The sequence below is a fragment of the Grammomys surdaster genome, unplaced genomic scaffold (assembly GCF_004785775.1).
Source record: "Grammomys surdaster isolate TR1022 unplaced genomic scaffold, NIH_TR_1.0 192, whole genome shotgun sequence".
Classification (NCBI taxonomy): domain Eukaryota; kingdom Metazoa; phylum Chordata; class Mammalia; order Rodentia; family Muridae; genus Grammomys; species Grammomys surdaster.
Window position 1 is genome coordinate 2732991 of NW_021604637.1, and position 20711 is coordinate 2753701.

The 20711-nt window shown below is 44.0% G+C and overlaps 2 protein-coding genes across 2 annotated transcripts in view; one reads left to right on the forward strand and one right to left on the reverse strand.

Moving 5' to 3' along the window:
* Nucleotides 1–14653: 14653 nt before the first annotated feature.
* Nucleotides 14654–20711, reverse strand: part of Itgad (integrin subunit alpha D) — a 29618-nt gene continuing 23560 nt past the window's right edge. The window contains exons 24-30 of the mRNA XM_028769342.1: nt 18489–18564; nt 18258–18365; nt 18095–18172; nt 17810–17923; nt 17569–17670; nt 17104–17214; nt 14654–16659 (exon numbers count right to left, since the gene is read on the reverse strand). Coding sequence (XP_028625175.1) covers nt 16546–16659; nt 17104–17214; nt 17569–17670; nt 17810–17923; nt 18095–18172; nt 18258–18365; nt 18489–18564 — 703 coding nt within the window. The 3' untranslated portion in view covers nt 14654–16545. The remainder of the gene's footprint in view (nt 16660–17103; nt 17215–17568; nt 17671–17809; nt 17924–18094; nt 18173–18257; nt 18366–18488; nt 18565–20711) is intronic.
* Nucleotides 15136–16272, forward strand: LOC114622839 (cytochrome c oxidase subunit 6A2, mitochondrial). The gene is made up of 3 exons (XM_028769343.1): nt 15136–15504; nt 15679–15815; nt 15900–16272. The coding sequence occupies exons 1-3, from the start codon at nt 15432–15434 to the stop codon at nt 15981–15983; spliced, it is 294 nt and encodes a 97-aa protein (XP_028625176.1). The 5' UTR covers nt 15136–15431; the 3' UTR covers nt 15984–16272.

Here is a 20711-nt window from a genome sequence, read left to right on the forward strand (position 1 = left end):
TTTGAGGGCAGTTAACTTCCTGATTTTGGTGGTGTTCTTAAGAGAATGGTCTTGGGACTGGTGAGATGGCTCAGTGGTTAAGAGCACTGACCGCTCTTCCAGAGGTCCTGAGTTCAATTCCCAGCAACCACATGGTGGCTCACAACCATCTATAATGGGATCTGATGCCCTCTTCTGGTGTGTCTGAAGATAGCTACAGTGTACTCACATACATGAAATAAATAAATCAGAGAGAGAGAGAGAGAGAGAGAGAGAGAGAATGGTTTTGTATGTAAAACCACATACCAAAGCATCCAGAGGTTGCGCATTAGGCCGTTATTCTCAGATCGTGCTGGGAAATATTTTTTGCATTGGATTTTAATCGCTTTTATATTTTTTTATTTAAAAATAATTCTAGAAAAATCAGTCTGAACAGGAGGCAGTGGGAAGAGGATCACAAATTCAAGGCTATTCTGGGTTACATCATGAGACTCTGTCTAAAAGAGGGGGAGGCTGAAGGGGAAAGGGAGGATGAGACTTGTAGCTTATTGGGAGTTCTTGCCTTATGAACTCTAGTTTCAGTCTCTAGTGTAAACAATAAATTTACAGACTCAAATAGTATGGTGGTTGGGGAATGTTTAATTTAAAAATGTTAGCCTATATATCTCATGACCACTTAACAAACCACAACAACATGAACCAGTAACAGCAGAGGGAGCAGGAGCTGCCACAGGCCCTCTTGGGACTCTCCCATTTATACCCTCTCCAGAGTCCCCAGAGTTAAACTACCTGCAACTGGCAAAAATCACACCCCCTGCTAGTGCATGAGGCAAATCATAATCACCTGATTTGAAGTAGCCTCTTATCCCACACCTGGGATTAAAACAGACATAGTCACATAATATAACAGATTAAAACAGAGACATAGTCACATAACATAACAGGTTTTTTATTTTTTTATTTTTTGGTTTTTTGAGACAGGGTTTCTCTGTATAGCCTGGGCTGTCCTGGAACTCACTCTGTAGACCAGGCTAGCCTCGAACTCAGAAATCTGGCTGCCTCTGCCTCCCAAGTGCTGGGATTAAAGGCGTGTGCCACCACTGCCCGGCAGGTTTTATTTTTAAATAAAAGAAACCAAAACTCTCACTACAATTTATTTTTATTTTTAATTTTTAAAAAATTTACCAGAATCCTGACTAGTGTAGGAATAAGCACAACTCTGTCACAGAAGCCCACACCCAAACTCTCAGGTGTGTTTCTCTGATGTGTAAAATATGTATCATATTCTCCTTTAATGAACTCCAACTCTGCTTCTTACCGGCTCATCCTGAAATTCTTCTCTTCATTGAAGCCAAGAGAACAGTGGTGCACACCTATAAACCAAACACTTGGGTGGAGTCCCTGGGCAATTTACAGACAGCTATACAGTGGAAGGGTCTAAGAATAGGGAGGTTCCTCAATTGGTTACCTCTTGTATAACATCAGGAAAGAGTGTCGTGAAACATACCTTTTCCTCTGTGAGGGAGTGTGAACAGAGTCATCTGAAAGATTCACGTGGGAGATTGACCACAGTTTTTTGGTTTAAGATGGTAGTGTGCATGTTCACTTCGGAGAGCTGAGATACATAACAGAAGGACTAAACCTGAATAGCCCACAGGGCTCTTCCATATTTTGGTCAGAAATAGAGAACGGATGGTTATAAGCTCCAGGATAGTCTAGGTTATCTCATGAGAGCAGTTGAGAAAACCAAATGCTAGGGGTATATTTAGTGGCAGAGAATTCACCTAGTATGTGCAATTTCCAGCATGGAAGAAAAATAAGTAAAGTATAGCCTGTTAAAGCTACATACTCTTGTTAATAATGCGTTAAAATAGTATTTATTTATGTATTTTTAATGTATGAATACTCTGTCTGTACACCAGAAGAAGGCTTCAGATTCTATTAAAGACGCTTGTGAGCCACCATATGATTGTTGAGAATTAAACTCCAGACTATCAGAAGAGCAACCAATGTTCTTAACCACTGAGCCATCTCTTCAGACCTGTTAATAACACTTTATCAGTACCAGGACCATAATTAGAGTCAATCTGGGGCGGAAGGGAAGGCAAGTGACACATGAGACATGGGAAGAGAAAGGAGCTCTCGCCCCGAGAAGTCTGGTTGAATCTTCTCCCCAGCTTGAAGCAAGAATTTCAGCACATTTGCTGTGAAGTTTGCTTAGAGATAAAACCCTTCATCTATATTATATAGGAATAATGTTAAAATAGCAATGAGCCAGGCTGAAGGTCTGAGTGTATCTGATCATGGTAGAGCCTCACTTCTCTCCCAAACATTTTCTGGGAAACTTTGTTTAGAGTTGAGATAGTCTAGTGTCCTGCACTCTGATGTTCTAGAGTTTTATCATATCAATGCTAGGGATATATCTGTCAGGTGCCACCCTGGGATCTCACTTAGACTTCTTAGGAACACTTTGAAGATAATCACTTCAAATTTTACCAAAATCCCGACTAGTATAGCAAGCAAGCACGACTCTCTCACAGAAGCCCACACCCAAACTCTCAGGTGTGTTTCTCTGATGCTTAAAATATGTATCATATCCTCCTTTAATGAACCCCAACTCCGTTTCATGCCAGCTCATCCTGAAATTCTCTTCACTGAAGCCAAGAGTTTCCTCAGGGCAGCTCATGTGGTGCTAGAGCCTCTCCAATGCCAACAGTCCTCCCCCAGCTAGGGCTGGGCCCTGTGTGGAGACTGGAAGGGCTCCACTGCTAGGTTGCAGTTTTGGGAACCTGACTTGTGAGGCATGGGATCTCACATGGTACCACATGAAGAAAGGGGTGTTTGTGAACATCTTACCCCAGAATGTTTAGTGAGATACTGCATTGTCTCCACATAAACATTGGGAGAGGTAGAGCAAGCGTCTGCACGACTCCTTTTAGCTTTCCCTCTTCTATTTGTTTCCTGGAACATGACTATCCCATTGGCTAAATCCTCTCCTTAGTATCTCAACTCCTTCCTAAAAGGGTCTTAAGTCTTCCTTTACCACCCCACAGCTGTCACCACATACACACTCGCATAGCCACCACCTTCAGGGCCAGCTCTTTGTCAGATCATTCTACCACATAATTTTGATAGTGATCCTAGCTAAGGCACTAACGTAAGCTCTGACAGTTTTTACGATACATTTGTTGTCTGCCCACATGCTGGCAGCCATGAACACCTTAGTTTAGGGACTTGACCGTTATTCATACGTTTATTGACATTCTGGGACCTTTTTCTCAGAAAGGAGCTTCAGTTAAAGGATAAGCTTTGTGGGGCCAGAAAGCCATGCAATCAGGAGAGCCAGTCCATAGCAAGAGTGATGTCATCGTGTCCAAAACCCAAAACTCTTGTCCTGAGACCAGCAGGAGTAGAACTGTTTTCCTCCTTGCTCTGGGCCTGCATGTTCCAGCTTACTTAGGCCTTGGGACCCCCACTTCTGCCACCCTGGTGGCCAGGTAACAGGTTAAACTTCCTCTCTCCCTATAATGACATGCCCAGCAAGCATCTGGAATTCCTCTTCATGCAAATGAAGTATTCCCAACACCTCAGCCCGGTCAGTGATGTACACTTACCCCCCAAACCCCTACCCACTCCCCAAGGTTTACATAGCCCTTATTTGCCTCCAATAAAAGAGAGTTGTATCACCAAAAACCATCACGAGAAGGCTGTTTCTCCCTGGCATTGACTGCTGACCAACATTCTGAAGAACCCACCTGGCTCAGGTAAGCTTCGTTCCTTTGAGTCTGGCTAGCTCTTAACAGTGCCCAGACACAGCAAAGGCAGAGGCAGAGCCTAGGAGGTTTCTTGAGGGCAAACTGAGTCCTTTACCTGGCAGTTGCCTCAACATTGGCTAATTACTGTTGGTGCAGCCAAGGCAAAACAATTTTGTAAATGTCCTGGGTAATTCTGTTATGCGGCTAGTGTAGAGAACTATTACATTAATCCCTAGAGCAGGCAGATGGGCCCTCATGGGTAAAGCCCTGCCAGAGGGTGAGCACCTTACTCCTTATCCCAAAATGCTGCTCAAACTGTAGCATTTGCTTGCTATCCCCTGCCACAGAACAGGAAGCTCTGTCCTACTAGAACAAACATGCTTTGCAACCTATGTAAAGTAATTGGAAGACAAAGAAAACAAACCCCACCCCATCCCATCCCACCGCACCTCTACCCTACCCCCAATAAAGGCCATGTAGAAAACAGACTGTAATCTAGAGGTAAGAAAAAGAAAGCCTGCCGGGCAGTGGTGGCGCACGCCTTTAATCCCAGCACTTGGGAGGCAGAGGCAGGCGGATTTCTGAGTTCGAGGCTAGCCTGGTCTACAGAGTGAGTTCCAGGACAGCCAGGGCTATACAGAGAAACCCTGTCTCGAAAAACCAAAAAAGAAAAAAGAAAAAAAAAGAAAGCCTGGGCTATATGAGTTACAGTGTTTATGGAAAGGATGGCTGTGGTGGCACAGAGAGAACGGAATGTATGATGAAGGGGAGACGGAAAATAGCAAGCTTTGACATTAATCAAACATGACTAACAAGCTTACTAAGGAAATACTACGTTGCATCAGAGTAGGGAAGCAGTAACTATGTCTGATCTGGGATAACAGAGCTGAAACTGAACGACTGACCGATGCCTGCTTTTCTAAACCTGCTGTGTGTTCCTTCTTTTTCTGGAAAAGAGCATAGACAGCAAGTTCTGTTTGCTAAATATAAAACTGCCTTAACTAGAAACCTGCACATTTCAGATTCTGTAAAACTTGCTTAGCTCAAGGGGGAAAAAAAAAACCTCTCCTTTAGGTGGGATAAAAAGATTACCTTAGGATGGCCAATGGCCACATGGACAAGATTATGGCATTGACTAATTCTGTATAAGCTATGAAATATTTCTGATCGGGCTGGGCCTATTTAAGAAATAGGGAGAGGCTACAGCTGAATCAGTAGAGGTGGTGCGATCCAGCAGAAACAACAAGGTTCCAGTCAGTGGAAGTGGCCAGAATCAGCTGGAATACCACGAAAAGTTCTTTGGCACCTTCTTTTTTTCCTCTACAAAGTGAAGACCAGTTAAGTGTTGCACATGTAGCAATGTAAGAGCGTCTGTCGTCTCACTGTTTGTGGGGTTTTGTTCATATTCTTTCTAAACATCAGGATCCCTCTCAGGTGTCTGCTTTCAGCAAAGCATCGCATGCCTTCTCACAAGACAACTTCCAAAAAACATCAAGTGACACAACTGAGTTACAAAGAAATGAGAGATTTCCACTTCAGATCAGGCTGTCAGGTTGATCCTGTTTGATCATGAGTGCAAACTGCCATGCACCTATAATCTTACTGATTTACAGATATCAAAGATACCTGTAATTTACAGAAACACGTGTGTGTGTGTGTGTGTGTGTGTGTGTGTGTTTTCTCAAAGAATGATGCTGTCTCTTGTGAGTCCCCATCAGGCCTGCCGATAAGACACATTTGTATGACTCTATACAGAATAAAAACAGGGCAGATGTTTTGGTCCATATAATTGTCACTGGATTCAACAATGAGTTTGTTATCTAATATATGTTTTTTTGTTTTGTTTTTCAAGACAGGGTTTCTCTGTGTAGCTCTGGCTGTCCTGGAACTCACTCTGTAGACCAGGCTAGCCTCGAACTCAGAAATCCACCTGCCTCTGCCTCCCAAGTGCTGGGATTAAAGGCGTGCGCCACCACTGCCCAGCTGAGTTTGTTATCTAATATAAAACACTGGGTTCAGTTTTATTTTTAAGATGCCTTTGAGCATAGATAACATTGGTAAATTCCCATATGCTCTTTAAGATTGCTGAAAAGCTGGCTGTGGGGATTAGATTTGACCTGCCCACTTTAGACCCAAACAGTTTTGGCTCAAGTTTCTTCACAGGTGATATTAACTTATTAGATTGCCCTGTATATGTAATTTGGATTTAGTTTTCTTTTATGAAGAGAATGCTATATAGCATTTCCAAGATAAACAACTGATACCTTACATCTTCGCTTGTTCCTGCGTAAAATGATTATGGCTGGGCTTGTTAAATCTTAATATTCCTTCACGGAAGGAAAAGTGGGCAGGGTCATCGAGTGTCCACCTAAGAGTCCAGTAACACTGCACAGCCAGTTATATGAGTCGGGACCTAACTGCATACAAGCTCAAGGTATTTAGGGGCAAACTAGGGTATAGAGTTTAGGAAAGACTAAGAAGGGGGGGCTCCATCTATGCTGCTACAGGGGAGCTGGCATACATACTAAATGAAGACGCTAATAGAAATAGGTATTGAAGGGTTTTCACTCGCAGCTTGTAACAGATCACAGCAGACCAGACGGTTCCACGAGGGGAGGTTTATTAAGAGAGAGAGAGCGCGAGAGGAGAGAGAGAGGAGTAGAGGAGTGGAGCCCAGCCATGACCATGTGGAGAGAGGGGGAAGGGAAGGGGGGAAGGGAAAGGGGACAGTGAACCTGCAGGTGCCGAGTCAAGGGACCATGAGAGCAAAGAGAGAGAGGAGGGGGCAAGCAGCCCCTTTTATAGTGGGTAGGCCTACCTGGCTGTTGCCAGGTGACTGTGGAGGTGGAGTTTAGACAGATTACTAACAGACATTTCTTTTTTTTGTTGTTGTTGTTTTGGTTTTTTTCGAGACAGGGTTTCTCTGTGTAGCCCTGGCTGTCCTGGAACTCACTCTGTAGACCAGGCTAGCCTCGAACTCAGAAATCCTCCTGCCTCTGCCTCCCAAGTGCTGGGATTAAAGGTGTGCGCCACCACCGCCTGGCCTAACAGATATTTCTTAAGCCACCCTATTAGGAAATCTTCTCACAACACATAGTAAGTTTATTTGTCAATTACATCTCATGGTATAAAAACTTGTTTTTCAGAAAAGGACTTAATATATCAAAGGTAAGGTAGCTGGATGTTTCCAGAACTGAGGCAGAAAATAAAGGTAGTACTTCACATTACTTTTAAGGAGGAAAAGAAATAATATATATGACGTGCCATCTAAACATACACTTACAGGGTTGACATATGTGATGGCTACTCTTGATTGTCAACTTGACTACATCTGGAATGAACTAAAACCCAGGTGGCTGGTACACCAGTGAGGGACTTTTCTTAATTAAATTTTAGATTAAATTTGGGAAGTTCCACCCTTAAATCCAGATCTTCTGAGGTGAAAAGATCCACCCTAAATCTGAGCCACATATTCAAGTGCCAGCTTATGTAAAGGACAAAAAAAATGGTTTTACTCTTTGTCTGGTTGCCCTCGCTCTCGCTGGCAAGTTCATTCCTACACTGGCATTAGAGCCTATGTCTTTAGGATTCCTGAATATGCTGAAGACCAACTGAGACATCCAGCCTTGTGAGCTGAACAGCTACTGGATCCTTGGACTTTCCATCTGGAGACAGTCATTACTGGAATGGTTGGTGAAGGGACTCTGGCTAATCCAAGTATAGCAAGCATGGCTCTGGGAGGCCTTTCTCTTCTCTCCCATTCCCCCTGCCTTACTAAAAACTGCTAGATTACATTCCTAAAGCTAGACACTATGATCTATTCCTTATTTAGCTTCTTCCTCCTTCTGAGACTGACTACCAAGGTCCAGCTATCAAAGTATTGGAGTCCAGCAATCAAAAGCCCCCTTTGGCTCACCTAATTAATATGCCCAATCAAAATTAAGCACCTCATCCTAACATGAGGTTTCCCCTTGTACCTTTATAAACTGCCATTTTCCCATGTGCCACACCTGTCTCCTCTCTATCCAGAGGCAGTCCTTTGTCCTCCAGGACTAATACCCCTCCTCCCTCTCCCTCATTCCCTTCCCTTTTTTCCTAGTCCTCTATCTCCTGCTTTCTCTCTTATTCCCTACCCTTTATTCCTCTGGGACAAATAAATCTCCTTTGTGCTGAAAACTTAGTCTTGGGGTTCCTGGGGTAATACTTTTCCTTTTATTTGGACCGTAACCTGTAAGCAACTCTAATATACATTCATGCTATCAGTTATTTCTCTAGAGAATCCTAATACAAGCTGTAAAGAACTTTAGCTCTAAGTTATTTTTCATGATAGTTCTTAGGTATAAAAATTATTCCTCAATCAAAATATACCTCCAAACTCTTGCTGAGATTTGAAAAAGAAAGCTTAAAAGGATATAAAATTGCAAGCAGAAAGAAGTTTTCTTAAAAGTTACAACAAATAAAAAGTTGAAATGTTGCAAAGAATATAGATAGAAGGTTATACCTTTAATAAAAATAATTTAAATATTTTAGATAAAAGTGAATCATATACAATATATGATTATACTACAATATATGATATATATTACATATATTATGCTATACAATGTATGTCACAATACACAATATATATAATTATATATACAATATGTAAGTTTCATCCTAAAAGTAAAGCTATATTGAAGTGGAAACTTATGGGTTCTTTGGAAAGTCATTTATGTTGGATAGTGGTTTGCTGGGGCAAACACATGAAGAAATGTTTTCCTGAAGCAGACACAGGTAAAAGGGTGTTTTGCTAAAGCAAGCACGTGAAAGGACATGTGATGAAGAATTCTTCACTAATGACACACATGTATTGGTCCACCTTACACTGTGTTGATGAGCTCCATCTGTGGCAACTTCGTGGAGAGAAATCCACTAAAAAACTTCTGGCTGTGTTCTGACGGCTCGCTGCTTCCACGGGCTTGGGCAGATTGTCAGAGTGAAGTCAGCTGATACAGACTCACATGGAGTAATACTAAGACAGACTCACATGCTGAGGCAAGACCCATGGAGGACACATGATGTTTGGAGGGAGTATAAATAGGACTCAACGGACTGTGAGAGAGGCTTGCTTACATAGCTGTCTTTGCAAAGCTTCTTGGTCTCGGGTCTTCCCTGATCTTTGCTTCATTGAAAGAGGTCAGCAAAGAACTTCTCCTGGTGTCCCTGGTGGTCCTGGTCACTCCTGCTGACTTGTGCCAATTCGGTGAAGGCCTGGCTGTTTCTCTGCTATGTGATCCCAGCTCTGCTGATTCGTGTTTGCTATCCCGACACTGAACTGGAATGCTAGCATATTCATGAAGTGTTTGTGAGTGGATAGAGCTGCCACTGCTGAATCCTGTGGACTGAACTGTTGACTTCCTGACAGTGCAGATGGGATTAGAACAATTTCCAAACAGGTCCATTTCCCCATATCCTAGTAACCTTTCCTTTCACTACTCCTGGTGGGTGGTGGGCTAGAGGGGAGGTTAAAGCATTGAAGAACCCACATTAAAAGTAGGCTTTGAAAAAAAACTGACAACAATAAATAATAACTTAAAATTAATAAAAACTTAAAACCATGTCGCAGAAGGTCTGAAAAAGTAATATAAGGCTTATGAGGCATGGGACTTAATGATATATTTACTGACAGAGTTTATTAATGTTCCCAAGGTCATAACCATCTAGTCACCATGGCAAAAACTTAAAGTGAGTGTCTAATCACATATCTTTGCTGGCTGTGTTAAACCTTGCCATTGGAGACAACTGAGTCACAGCAGTAGTGATGGGAATGAATCACTGCACATAGCTTTATTCCTATGCGTGTCAACTTATGAAATCAATCTGATCTGCTCTCCTGAATTATGCCCTTTATGAAGAAAATGAGCTTGAGAAGAAGATAGTGTCAAATGCTGACATTCCAGGAAGTCTTACTTCAGAAACGAGGATTCAAAAATAAAAGAAAATGCCCGTTTGGGGAAAAATAGATGCTAAGAAGGGATAAAGTCACCTTTCAGTTTGATAATATAATAAAAATTAAAATAACTTCCAACTTTAAGAGTTTCTGAAATGGTTTTTACAATGAAAACCAACAACATAAAATTTACATAATTGAAGAAAAGCATATTTAATGTATGCTCTAGTAAACTGTTTTATACAGGTACACTATAAAAGAATTGTTAAAATGAGGTTCCAAGTTACTCTGTAGCTTATATTTATGGTTTGAAGTTTATTTAAGTACTAAAAGAGCTTCAATTCAAAGTTTGTTACTCACTAAGGCTCAAAATCTCAACAAAGATGAATTATCCCAATTTATAAAATAGTAATCTCATGGGAGCATCTAGCTTATTATTAATTCCTAAAACAAAGATAATTAAAATATGAATTAATGATCAATCACCTCACAAGTGATTAAATGCTTTTAATATACCTAGAACTATGTAGTCACTCTAAATGATAAATACAATTCATTTACGGAGAAAAGATAGAAGACAGAGCCAATTTATATCTCCGATTAAACAGTCTTCTGTAAACGTCATAAAATATCAAAGCCTAAAGTTGGCAAGGCAGAGCAAGTCTGAAAGTAAACTTGAAGCTTGCCAATATGAAACAAAGTTAAAATTGAATATTTTAGCAATAAAAAATTATAAAAATAAGACCTGGCTTGGAGAATTGAATACTTGAATAAAATGGGTTAAATTTACAGTATGTGTGCTACTTATGAGTAATTGGCTGGTATACTTTAATGGCAGGACGTCCCCAAGTTCAAGTAGTAGCCTTTCAGGAGCCTGGATTGGATACAGACTCCATCAGAGTGAGCTGCGTTCCAGGCTCAATACAAGACATAGAAGCACAAAGAAATAAGACTTGCCTGAGTCTATTGCTCCTATCCTGGACCAGCAAAACCTTCTCCTATCTGTAGGAAAGATGAATTACTCCTCATGCCTCACACGATGTGGGGATGAAGTCTCTTTCATAGTGGAGGATCTTGGCTTCTCTACCTACATCCTAAAAATCTCAAGCAATAATCAAACAGCAGTTTGTTTTTCGAATTGTCGCAGGATGAGGCTGTAAACAAAGGAGTGTGGTACCTAAACCCAGCACCCAGCAGGGACCTGTGTGTGGTTCAGTTGCCATGTCCTCCAACATGCACCCTGTTCCCCTCCCCTTAGCAAAAGTTACCCCGGGGCTGAGAGTCGAATACCTCATTTTATGAGTCCTCAGGGCAGTTCCAAATAAATATAACAGAGTTGCTCTGCATAGGACCAGCCAGCACAGCAGGCTGGACTCTGGACATTCAATTAAGCACTAAGTTACAGGTGTCATGTGGACCCACCATGCCTGGGTAAAGACAGCACCCCAACTGAGGAAGGAGAGACTTGGACTGCCAAAGCCCACTCAGACCAGCCTCTCCAGGTCACCATCCAGAGATGAAGGCAGACACATCAGCCCTGGACCCACCTCACCCAGAAGCTGGCTGGTCAACACACGGCAGACATTTGAAGAACTGGACACCCCTGTTCCTGTTGAAAACCTGGAAGCTGATGTGTCTCTGCATGGTAGGATCTTGAGAAACTTAACAGGGGACAGCTGGAGATGGTGATCACTGTGCCTTCTTCCCTTTGGATTCACAGTATTGTTGACTTAGTGTTTTCTATAGGCCTAGCCACCATAGCTTCAAGGTGTGAAGCCTGGCTAAAAGAATTACGTTAGCCTTGCTGTATCTGTGAATGACAGACATTCTGGGGGGAATTATTTTCTTTCATTAATGATTTATGCCTTGCTACACATCCAAATAACAGCCTGTCATTGAAGATGAATGTTCTCTAAAAATGATATGGGACAGGCTTTTTTCTGTACCACATGTACCTTTTATCAAGTCTGTTTTCCCCAGTAACAAGTGGTGACTTTGACAAGAACTCACAAAATTTCTGCTACAATACTGTGTCGTGCCCTAAGGAACAGGCTTAAGAAAGATTAGCATGGGGCACCCCTCCATGCCCTGCATCATCGCCACTTTGCAAATGCCTATCAAGAGGCTTGGATGTTGCACAGCAGGGCTTAGCAATTGGTGAATGTAGAGACATTTTTAAGAATTCTGAAATTTTGTTTTCTTTTTTAAAACATAGAAATATTATATGGGGGGGACTTCTGCCCCTAGACCAAGCAGAGAGGGGCCACCCAGAACCCCCTCTGACTGGCGATCTGAATTCTTGCTTAGGATGCGAGGCTAAGCACTGCAAGGGAATATAAATAAAAGATAAAAATATCTCTCTGGGTTCCCTGAGGGATAAGCCTGACTGCATAGGGGTTGATGTCAAAAGTATTCCCTCTCCAGGAAAAAGACATCGGGATGGGTATGGCCCTCATGCCTCACTAGACAACAACAGGGGGACCAGAGCCATTACAAGGTCCCCTTCAATTACTGGAGGTCAGGCCTCTATCCCCACCTTCGCAAGATTAGAATTGCCACAGCCCTTCTATACTTAGAGAAGGGGGGAGACGTCAGGGGCAGCCCTGCTTACACACTGAAGGCCCCAAATCAGCCATAGGCCTAAAATCAGCAATAGGCCTGTCATACATGCATACTAACATCAAGTCTTGGGTCTCAGTGGAAAAACATTGAAACAGATGGCTATAAGCTAATGTAAACAGGCAGCTTTTGTGGAAATCTACAAGCCTGAGTAGTCACAGACCTTGTAAATAGGTAGCCTTGGCAGACAATACCAACTTAGATAAGGACAAGTGAGTCATAGGCAGAGTCATAGTGACTTGTCCCCTGAACCTTCACCCAGCCGATACCCAGTTCTGAAGATATCTGTATTCCCCCTGAACACCCACACTCCAGTGTCATTCCCTTCCCCACATCCTGCCTTTCTGTGTTTATAACCCCTGTGTGAATGAATTACGATTTGAGAAAAAATAAATTTTTAAAAAAAGAAATATTATATGAATGTGCTTTTGTTTTAATCCCAGGTGTAGGGGTATGAGGCTACTTCTGACTGTCCACATCAGTCATTTGCCTCACACTCTAGCAAAGGTTTTGCCAGCTGCCGATAATTTCTGCCATTGTGTGTGACCTTTTGGAATCCTGGAAACTTTTCAGAAGATACATAAATAAATATGAGGGCCCCCTAGAGGCAGGCTGGGTGAGTGTTGGTCATTTAGGGGGTTGGTTGTGGTTTGTTAGTAGTCATAGTCAAAGAAACAAAAGGAAAAGTGTGCATGATTATGTCACAGCCTGAATAAAAGACAAGAGACCCCACCCCTCTCTCCTTCTCCATCCCCTTCTTTCCTCCTTCTCTTCCCTACTTCCCCCAATAAACCTCTTCTCGTGGGAAAAAAGGAAACAAAAGGAAAGAGATTAGATTCAGAGATTTCCCTAATTCCTCTCTCCCCTCTATCCTTGTTTCTCTCCTGTCTAGTGTTAGGAGGTGAAACCAGGGAATAAAGAGAAAAGAAGAACCCACAAAATAGCAAAGACCGGCTACAAGTGAGTTTGTTTTTTCTCTGCCTGAAGCAAAGAACAAACTTCCAGGAATGAGAATCTAACTAATGCATGGCACAAGGGTGCTACAGTTGCTACAGATGTTACAGATGCAGATGCTACAGTTCTCACACAGAAACAGTTAAGACAGAACCCAGTTGGATGTGGTGGCATGCACCCAGAAAAACAGCACCAAGGAGGACTTAGGATCCAAGCCAGACAGAGCTACTCAGTGAAAACCAAACAAAAGAAAAGAGAAAGAAAACGGAGGAGTGAGAGTTTGCCTTGTGTACCTAGCCTCTAGGTTCAGTTCCCAGCAGCACAAAAATCAACAACACAAAAACCTGTAGAAAATCTTAAGTAAAAATCTCCAGGCATGTTTGCAAGTGCACCACAGGGTGGCGGTAGAGTACAGTAGTGAACTTGGCAGCATTCAAGTGGCAGCAACAAGCAGAGAAGGTAGGTATAGGAATTCCCAGCAAACCTGGGAGGCTAATTAGGAGGAAAGGGGACCCTAGACTCTCTGTAAGTACAAATGTCCCTCTTTCTGCTTTCTTCAATAGCCATAATGGAACGAAATAGGGAGAGCATCAGAAGGAACTGTGTATGGGGCCGGAGCATCAGATGGAACTGTGTATGGGGCCAGAGCAGGTGGGGGCGTTACAGGAAAATTTAAAGTCCCATTTCCAAAGCATTCCTAAAATCCAACAGGGCAAAAGTGACTATGGAAAGAATTCATTTCGAAAAGAGGAACCTGAGTAGGTGAAACTATTCCATTTCTATTCCATTTAATTATTTGTTTATAATTAACAAATTATATATATTCAGGCTGGGAGCATGAATATCTTTTACCCTGTGGGTCTTAGGGATCAAACACAGATTCTCAGCCTTACCAGCAAGCACCCTTACCTGCTGAGTCATCTCTGTAGCCCGAGTTTAAAGTAAATAAGAGGTATAGGTGTAGTACCTTACTCACGTTCCTTTTATAAGTGGATTAGATACATCAAACTTTGCTCAGAGCTGGAAGCGTCCTGTTGGACGATAAATCTGAGCACAGTACAATCCACACCTGGAACCGCAGCACTTAGGAAACTAATGCAGGAGGGTCATGAGTTCAATTCCAGCCTAGCCTGCCTTGTGAGAGCCTATCACAGAGAGAAAGAGCACAAAGTCCAATGGCTGAGAATATAGCTCGGGCTACAGAGCTCTTACAGTCTTTTCTCCCTCTCTGCCTTCAAGCTTCTTGGGCTGGCTAGATGGATCCGTGGGCATAGGTGCTCGATATACAAGCCTGGTGACCTGCTCTTGGCTCCCAGAAGGAGAGAACAAACCATAAAGTCGTTCTCTGAGCTCCACATCCATGCCATGTATGAGCACACACCAATACAACATAAAATACAGCAACAACCAAGACTGAGCTCAGTGGAGGAGCGTTTAATCAGCATGCACACAGCCCTGGGATTCAATTCCCAGCACTGATAAATAATTTTTAATATGGGCACTTAATTAATTTTACATAATATTTGTCTACTCTGTGCTAGCCATTGAGAACAGAATATTAAATAAAATCATTCCCCGCCACTATGAAAAATAGTACATATTTATTCAGATAGATAGTCCAGCATAGCCCAGGATAGCTTTGACCCTGGTATGTAGTCCAAGATGGTCTTGAACTCCTGATTCTTCTGCCTCCATGTCCCAAGTGCTGGCTGACATTTAGGATAAGTGCCACCACACTGGGCTTGTGTAGCAGTAGGGAAAGAACTCAGGGCATTATGGGTACAAGGTAGGCAGACACTCCAGGCATCCTGCCAACTGAGCTACACTCCCACCCCACCCCATCTTAAAATTTTGTTTCAAAGACAGAGTCTTATGTAGTTGAGGCTGTGCTCAGACTAAGTTGACCGCAGTGGCCTTGAACCCTGAGCCTCCTGCCTACACATTTCAAGAGCTGGGACCACAGGGGTGTGTTTCACTTTAACTGTTCTCTTGCCAAAATAGAAGACACATTGCATCAGCTGCCTGAAGAGGCTCTCCTGCCAGTCAAGACCCACTTTAGACAGAGAAAGCCCCTAAAAATAGCCATCCACGTGCTGGCTCAACAGGTGATTGGCTCTGAGCAGGGAGGAGATCCTCCAGACTGGGTAAAGGAGACGGGGAAGGACAGTGCCATTCCCAGCCTTCCTTCGACAATGGCTCTGCCTCTGAAGGTCCTGAGCCGGAGCATGGCCAGTGCAGCCAAAGGAGACCATGGAGGGGCAGGAGGTAAGTGGGGCCAGGCCTGACTCTGATTCAGTAGCCTAGCCTATCTGTTCTCTTCGCCCATGCTTCCCCCTCCCTCCATCTCCTGATCTGCCAGGCACTGATCTTTCCGACCTCTAGGCCCAGTGACAGCTTTTGCCTGTGAATCTCCACTCACTCTCACCTTTCCTCCCCCAGCCAGCACCTGGCGCCTCCTGACCTTTGTGCTGGCTCTCCCCAGCGTAGCCCTCTGCTCCCTTAACTGCTGGATGCACGCTGGCCACCGAGAGCGCCCAGAGTTCATCCCTTACCACCACCTCCGCATCCGAACCAAGGTATGCCAGAGGATGAGTGAGTGAGGGCATGCAGGGGAATTTCACTGGAGGGACTGTGGTGACCTGTCTGCCTTCTCTCCACAGCCCTTCTCCTGGGGGGATGGTAACCACACACTTTTCCACAATCCCCACGTCAATCCTTTGCCCACCGGCTACGAGCACCCTTGAAGTCTCAGCAGACACACTCTTCCAACAATCTCCAAATCGACCTTCTGCACACCGGCTCTGAGAGCCCCCTGAGGTTCCAGTGGACAGTTCCAATAGCAATAAAGGTGTGAAACTTTTGTGTCCTCTGGCTCTTTGGGAGCAGCATGGCAAAAGGGACTGGGTAGGCTCTAGGGCAGTTGGTATCTAGGTTCAAGTTACTTTTTATATAAGGAAAATGTGATGTTTCCCCCTGCATTTTCATTTTATTTTTTAAAAATTCATACAAGCAATATATTGAATATTGAGCATATTTTCCTCAGTCTGTATTGTGTGGTAATTCTTATCCATATATAAGTTTATGTTGACCCCATCCCTGCTCTTACAAAAAAAAAATAGATCAGCTCTGAAGTCTGACACATGGGCAGAAGCATAAAAATCCCCCAGCTCAGGAGGTTTGGCATCATGTCTGGGAAGTTTCCCAGGCTAGCCCAGAGCTGTGGGGAACTTGTCTCCATGCCAGTAGATTCATAGGCAAAAGCAAGACCGATCTCTTTGTGGTGGAGACACACAGGAAAGTGGATTCCTAGGACATAAGATGTAGAGGAGTCTCATAGTTGAAATCTGCCTGGCTGGCTGTGTCAGGATCTGCCGGCTTGCCATCCATCATTTCTTTGTACTGACGTTTGAAGAAGCCAAGCTATAAAATGTAATAAAGTCAGAAAAACTGGGTAAGAGGGAAGGGAAGAAAGTTGAAAAGTTGAAGATAAGAGAACTGAAGTAACTTTCAGCCGTGCACCAGAGCAGTCGTGTGAACAGACTGAGAAAGACCATGTGCCAAATAGTTGTTATACACTTAGCTGTAGGAGAAAGCCACTGGCTCACTGAAGCCACCGGCTCACTGTTAGGCAGATTTGCACACACGGCATGTCTGTTTCGCCTCAGCCATTTTGTGATGTATGTCTTACTGTTATTTCAAAAAGAAGAAACAGACAAAGACCAAGCAAATGTGATAGGGACAGAACATGAGGCCAAGCCTGCTCCACAACCACGATCTGAGTTTTCACTGTCCCATCATGTACATGGCAGAGCTGGTGATGAACGCTAGTAGTGTTGGGGAAAAGATGTGAAAACAACAATTCACCTTGTACAGTGCCGCTGTGATAAGAGCCAGTAACAGCAGACCTCCCACCGAGCTGCCTGCCACCAGGAAGATGGGCTCATAGACCACGGATTCTTCTAGAATCGTCTCCACCTGGTTTGAAAATCAGTGAGTGCCCATTCTTTCTCACACATACGTGCACGCATATGTTTGCACGCATGCAAACACACACACACACTCATACACACACATGCATACACATGAGCACACACATACACACATACACACACACACACACACACACACACACACCCCTATTCCCCTCTCTTGCCAAGGCCCATCAATGCTTCCAACCATTGAACTACAGAAGCACTCATGCATTCCCAGTGTCTAGGGACCTTCATCCTCCCTCCAGACTGGCAGACCCACCCCTTAGCCAACACCACAGACTGAACATTCAGAGCCCTCCCTCTCAGCAGCCTGGCTTCTGCCTGCCACAGTCACTACCTGGGCTCTCAGGAATGCCTCCTGCCCCGGCAGCTGGGAGTACACAGATGTGTTGAATGTGATTTCAGCCTCACTCAGGAGCAACACCTTTTTCTGCAATGTCTGCAAAAGATGGAGTGGGGCAGAGCTGGGAATTAGATCTGGGGCAGCTCAGGGTTCAAGAACTGCCCTGACCCAAGGATGCCCCAGACCCACCAGGCACACGTGGACCAGAGAAGGGACTCTGCTATTGGCCACGTACCTGACTGATCCAGCCGAAGCTGAGGTTGCCCTTCAGAATGAAGTCAAGCTCTTCCTGGACGCCCAAGGAGGGGATGTCACAGTGGAGGTGCAGGCAGTCAGCAATGGAGCAGTCCTGGGGACAGGAGGGGACAAAGCTGAGGAGAGGGGACCTTTACTTAGAAAGAGACAAAAAGATGAAATATAGGCTAACATTGAGTAGAGAATATAAAATCACAGCCTGACTACACAACTCTAATTCATTAGTACATTCCTCTGTGTCCCCCAGGACATGGGCTTTTCTCACCAGCACAGCACGTCTTTGAATCTGGGTCAGAAAGTCGGGATGCTGAGGAGGTTCCTTGTGTGACACACAGGAGATACCCTAGGAGTGGGGGAGATTTTCCTGATAAGAGCATGGCATTATTATAGAAAGGGATTCTGGAGAGAGAAATACCACAGGCTGGTACCTGTGCTGGGCCCCTCAGAGTCACATCCCACACCGCCACACCATTCAGAAGGATGGGGACCCAGAAGTTAACACTGACGGCCAGCTTCAGTGGACTCAGGTTATTGACCTGCAGGAATGGAGACCAGATATTGGTATGATCCCTAGAGCACCCAATTCACTTCTTATCCCTAGTTCTCCAGGCTGCCCCATCTTGAGCTGAGACCGGCATGCATATTCTCTAGCTTCTTACACGATAGTGATGTTCAGCCTCTCTCCTCTCTCCGTGGGAAGATGAGAAGTTGAAATGCTTGGTGGAATCTTCCTGCCTGGAGAAAACGGCAAGTTAGTGAAAAACAGCTCTGTTCCCATCTCCGTTTGAACCACAGCTTGCTGCAGAGAACTGGGCCCAGCATCTGATGCCACAAAACAACAATGGTCTCCAAATGCATCTGTAGCCACGGTGCCAGTTTCCACTCCTCTCCCCACGGAGCCTTTGCCAGGGGCCGGACTTACCAGCTCTTCCTTTGATACACTGACTTCTTTATACCCCCAAAGATCTCTTCCAGCTCCTTCTTTGGCAGGAAATGTTCTTAATCAAGTTCTAGCTATTTTCACTAGACCCAACATCTGCACAGTTCTTGTACTGATCAACATTTCCCAGTGGTGGGAAAGCACTTATATGTCTCCCATAGCTGAGAGTCCAGCAGATAGAAAGAGGCCTCTGAGCTCCTACAAAGTCTTCTGCCAGAGTAAATTAGCCTATGGGGGCCTACAGAGGGAAGGCTAGATTACTTGGGACAAATGGAGTGAACCTGTCTCTGGTGGCAGGCATGAAAGCAGATATAGTCGTGTTGGGGCTAGCAAGCACATGAGAAAGGAGATGGCCCAGGAATTCAAGCCAAGAGAGTCCCTAAATACTGACAAATTTCTATCTACCAGTTCTTCATTTTTCTTTCTTTTTATGTTTGTGAGATAGGGTCCATCCACAACCCAGACCAGCCTTAAATTCACAGCAATCTTCCTGCTCCTGCCTTCCAAATGCAAGGATTACAACCCATGGCTTTCAGTAGATACTTACTGTTACAAAAGAGGGTAGAGAGGGGCACAGGAGGAGTAGGAGGGGAGAGAGAGAGGGTGTAGGTTGTGTAAATATATTACTCATGTATGAAATTATCAAACATAAACGTTTAAATTAAATAATGAAGAACATATTTAATTTTGAAAATGTATTATCAAATACCACTGCTAACATGAATAAACAGTTTCACACACAGAAGACTTTTTGCGGAGTGTTTGGACAGTCCTGAGGATTTCAACAGTTATGTCATGGTCCCTGCCTTCTCAGTCCTTGGTGATGTCTCAAATCTCAACAGAACTAATCAGGAAGGTATCATGGTGCCCAACAGGCAGGCAGATCTCTGTGAGTTTGAGACCAGCCTGGTCTACATAATGAGTTCCAGGACAGCCAGGGCCACATAGTGAGACCCTGTTTAAAAGAAAAAGAAAAGAATTGAGCTCTAAGAAGAGCCAACATGCTTCATCAGCACCTAGAAGCCATCTACCCAGAGCTTCTGCAGAGCCCAACAGCTTCACATATCAACTGGACGTTTAACAACACAGAGGAGACTGAGGATGTGGCTGTGTGGCAGGCACTTGCTTAGCAAGCACTAGGCCCCAGGTTCAGTTCTCAGAACCAAGGCGCTGCTGAAGAACTGCCCAAGTTCTCACCTCAGAGCCACCACTTCCTACTCAACACAGTAACCTGAAGCATAAGTCATTTAACCTCATTAGAGTCCTGCAGGAGGGCTGCTGAGCGCCCAGCACTCCTGAGCTCTATAACCGTCGGGAGTTTTCTCTTAGCTGGGATTCCTCTGTGCCTCCCAAACCTCTTCTGTCTCTGCTTCCCTTTACTTACTTCAAAATCTCCAGCTCTAAATCTCTTTTCTTTAAAAAAAACAAAACAAAACAAAACAATTATTTTACATTTATTTGTTTAGCTGGGGGAGGGCGTTGACACGGTGCACATTTAATGTTCTCTGCCTCTACCATGTGGGTCCCAGGCATCAGGTTTGGCAGTGACTTCACCTTCTGAGCCATTTTCCTGGCCTTAAACTTCTTTTCAAAGCTGAATAGAGCGCTCAGCCTTCCTCAGTCTTGAGAGGTATGTAACACATGCGCACAGGCATAAACCCTCTCTAGAGAAGCCCTTGGGCTTGCCTGCTTGCTTTGGACCACATAAGCAACCTTGTTACACAGGGTGATCTTGTAAAAGACATTCAGTGTGGCTTGCCTGGTGAATACAGGGACAGGTTATTAAACCTCTTGAAATTTGTATTGGTAAAAATAGAGATAATGTGGTTATCCAGAGGATTAAGTGAAATTAGGAGGAGGAAGAGGAGGAGGAGGAGGAGGAGGAAGAGGAAGAGGAAGAAGAAGAAGAAGAAGAAGAAGAAGAAGAAGAAGAAGAAGAAGA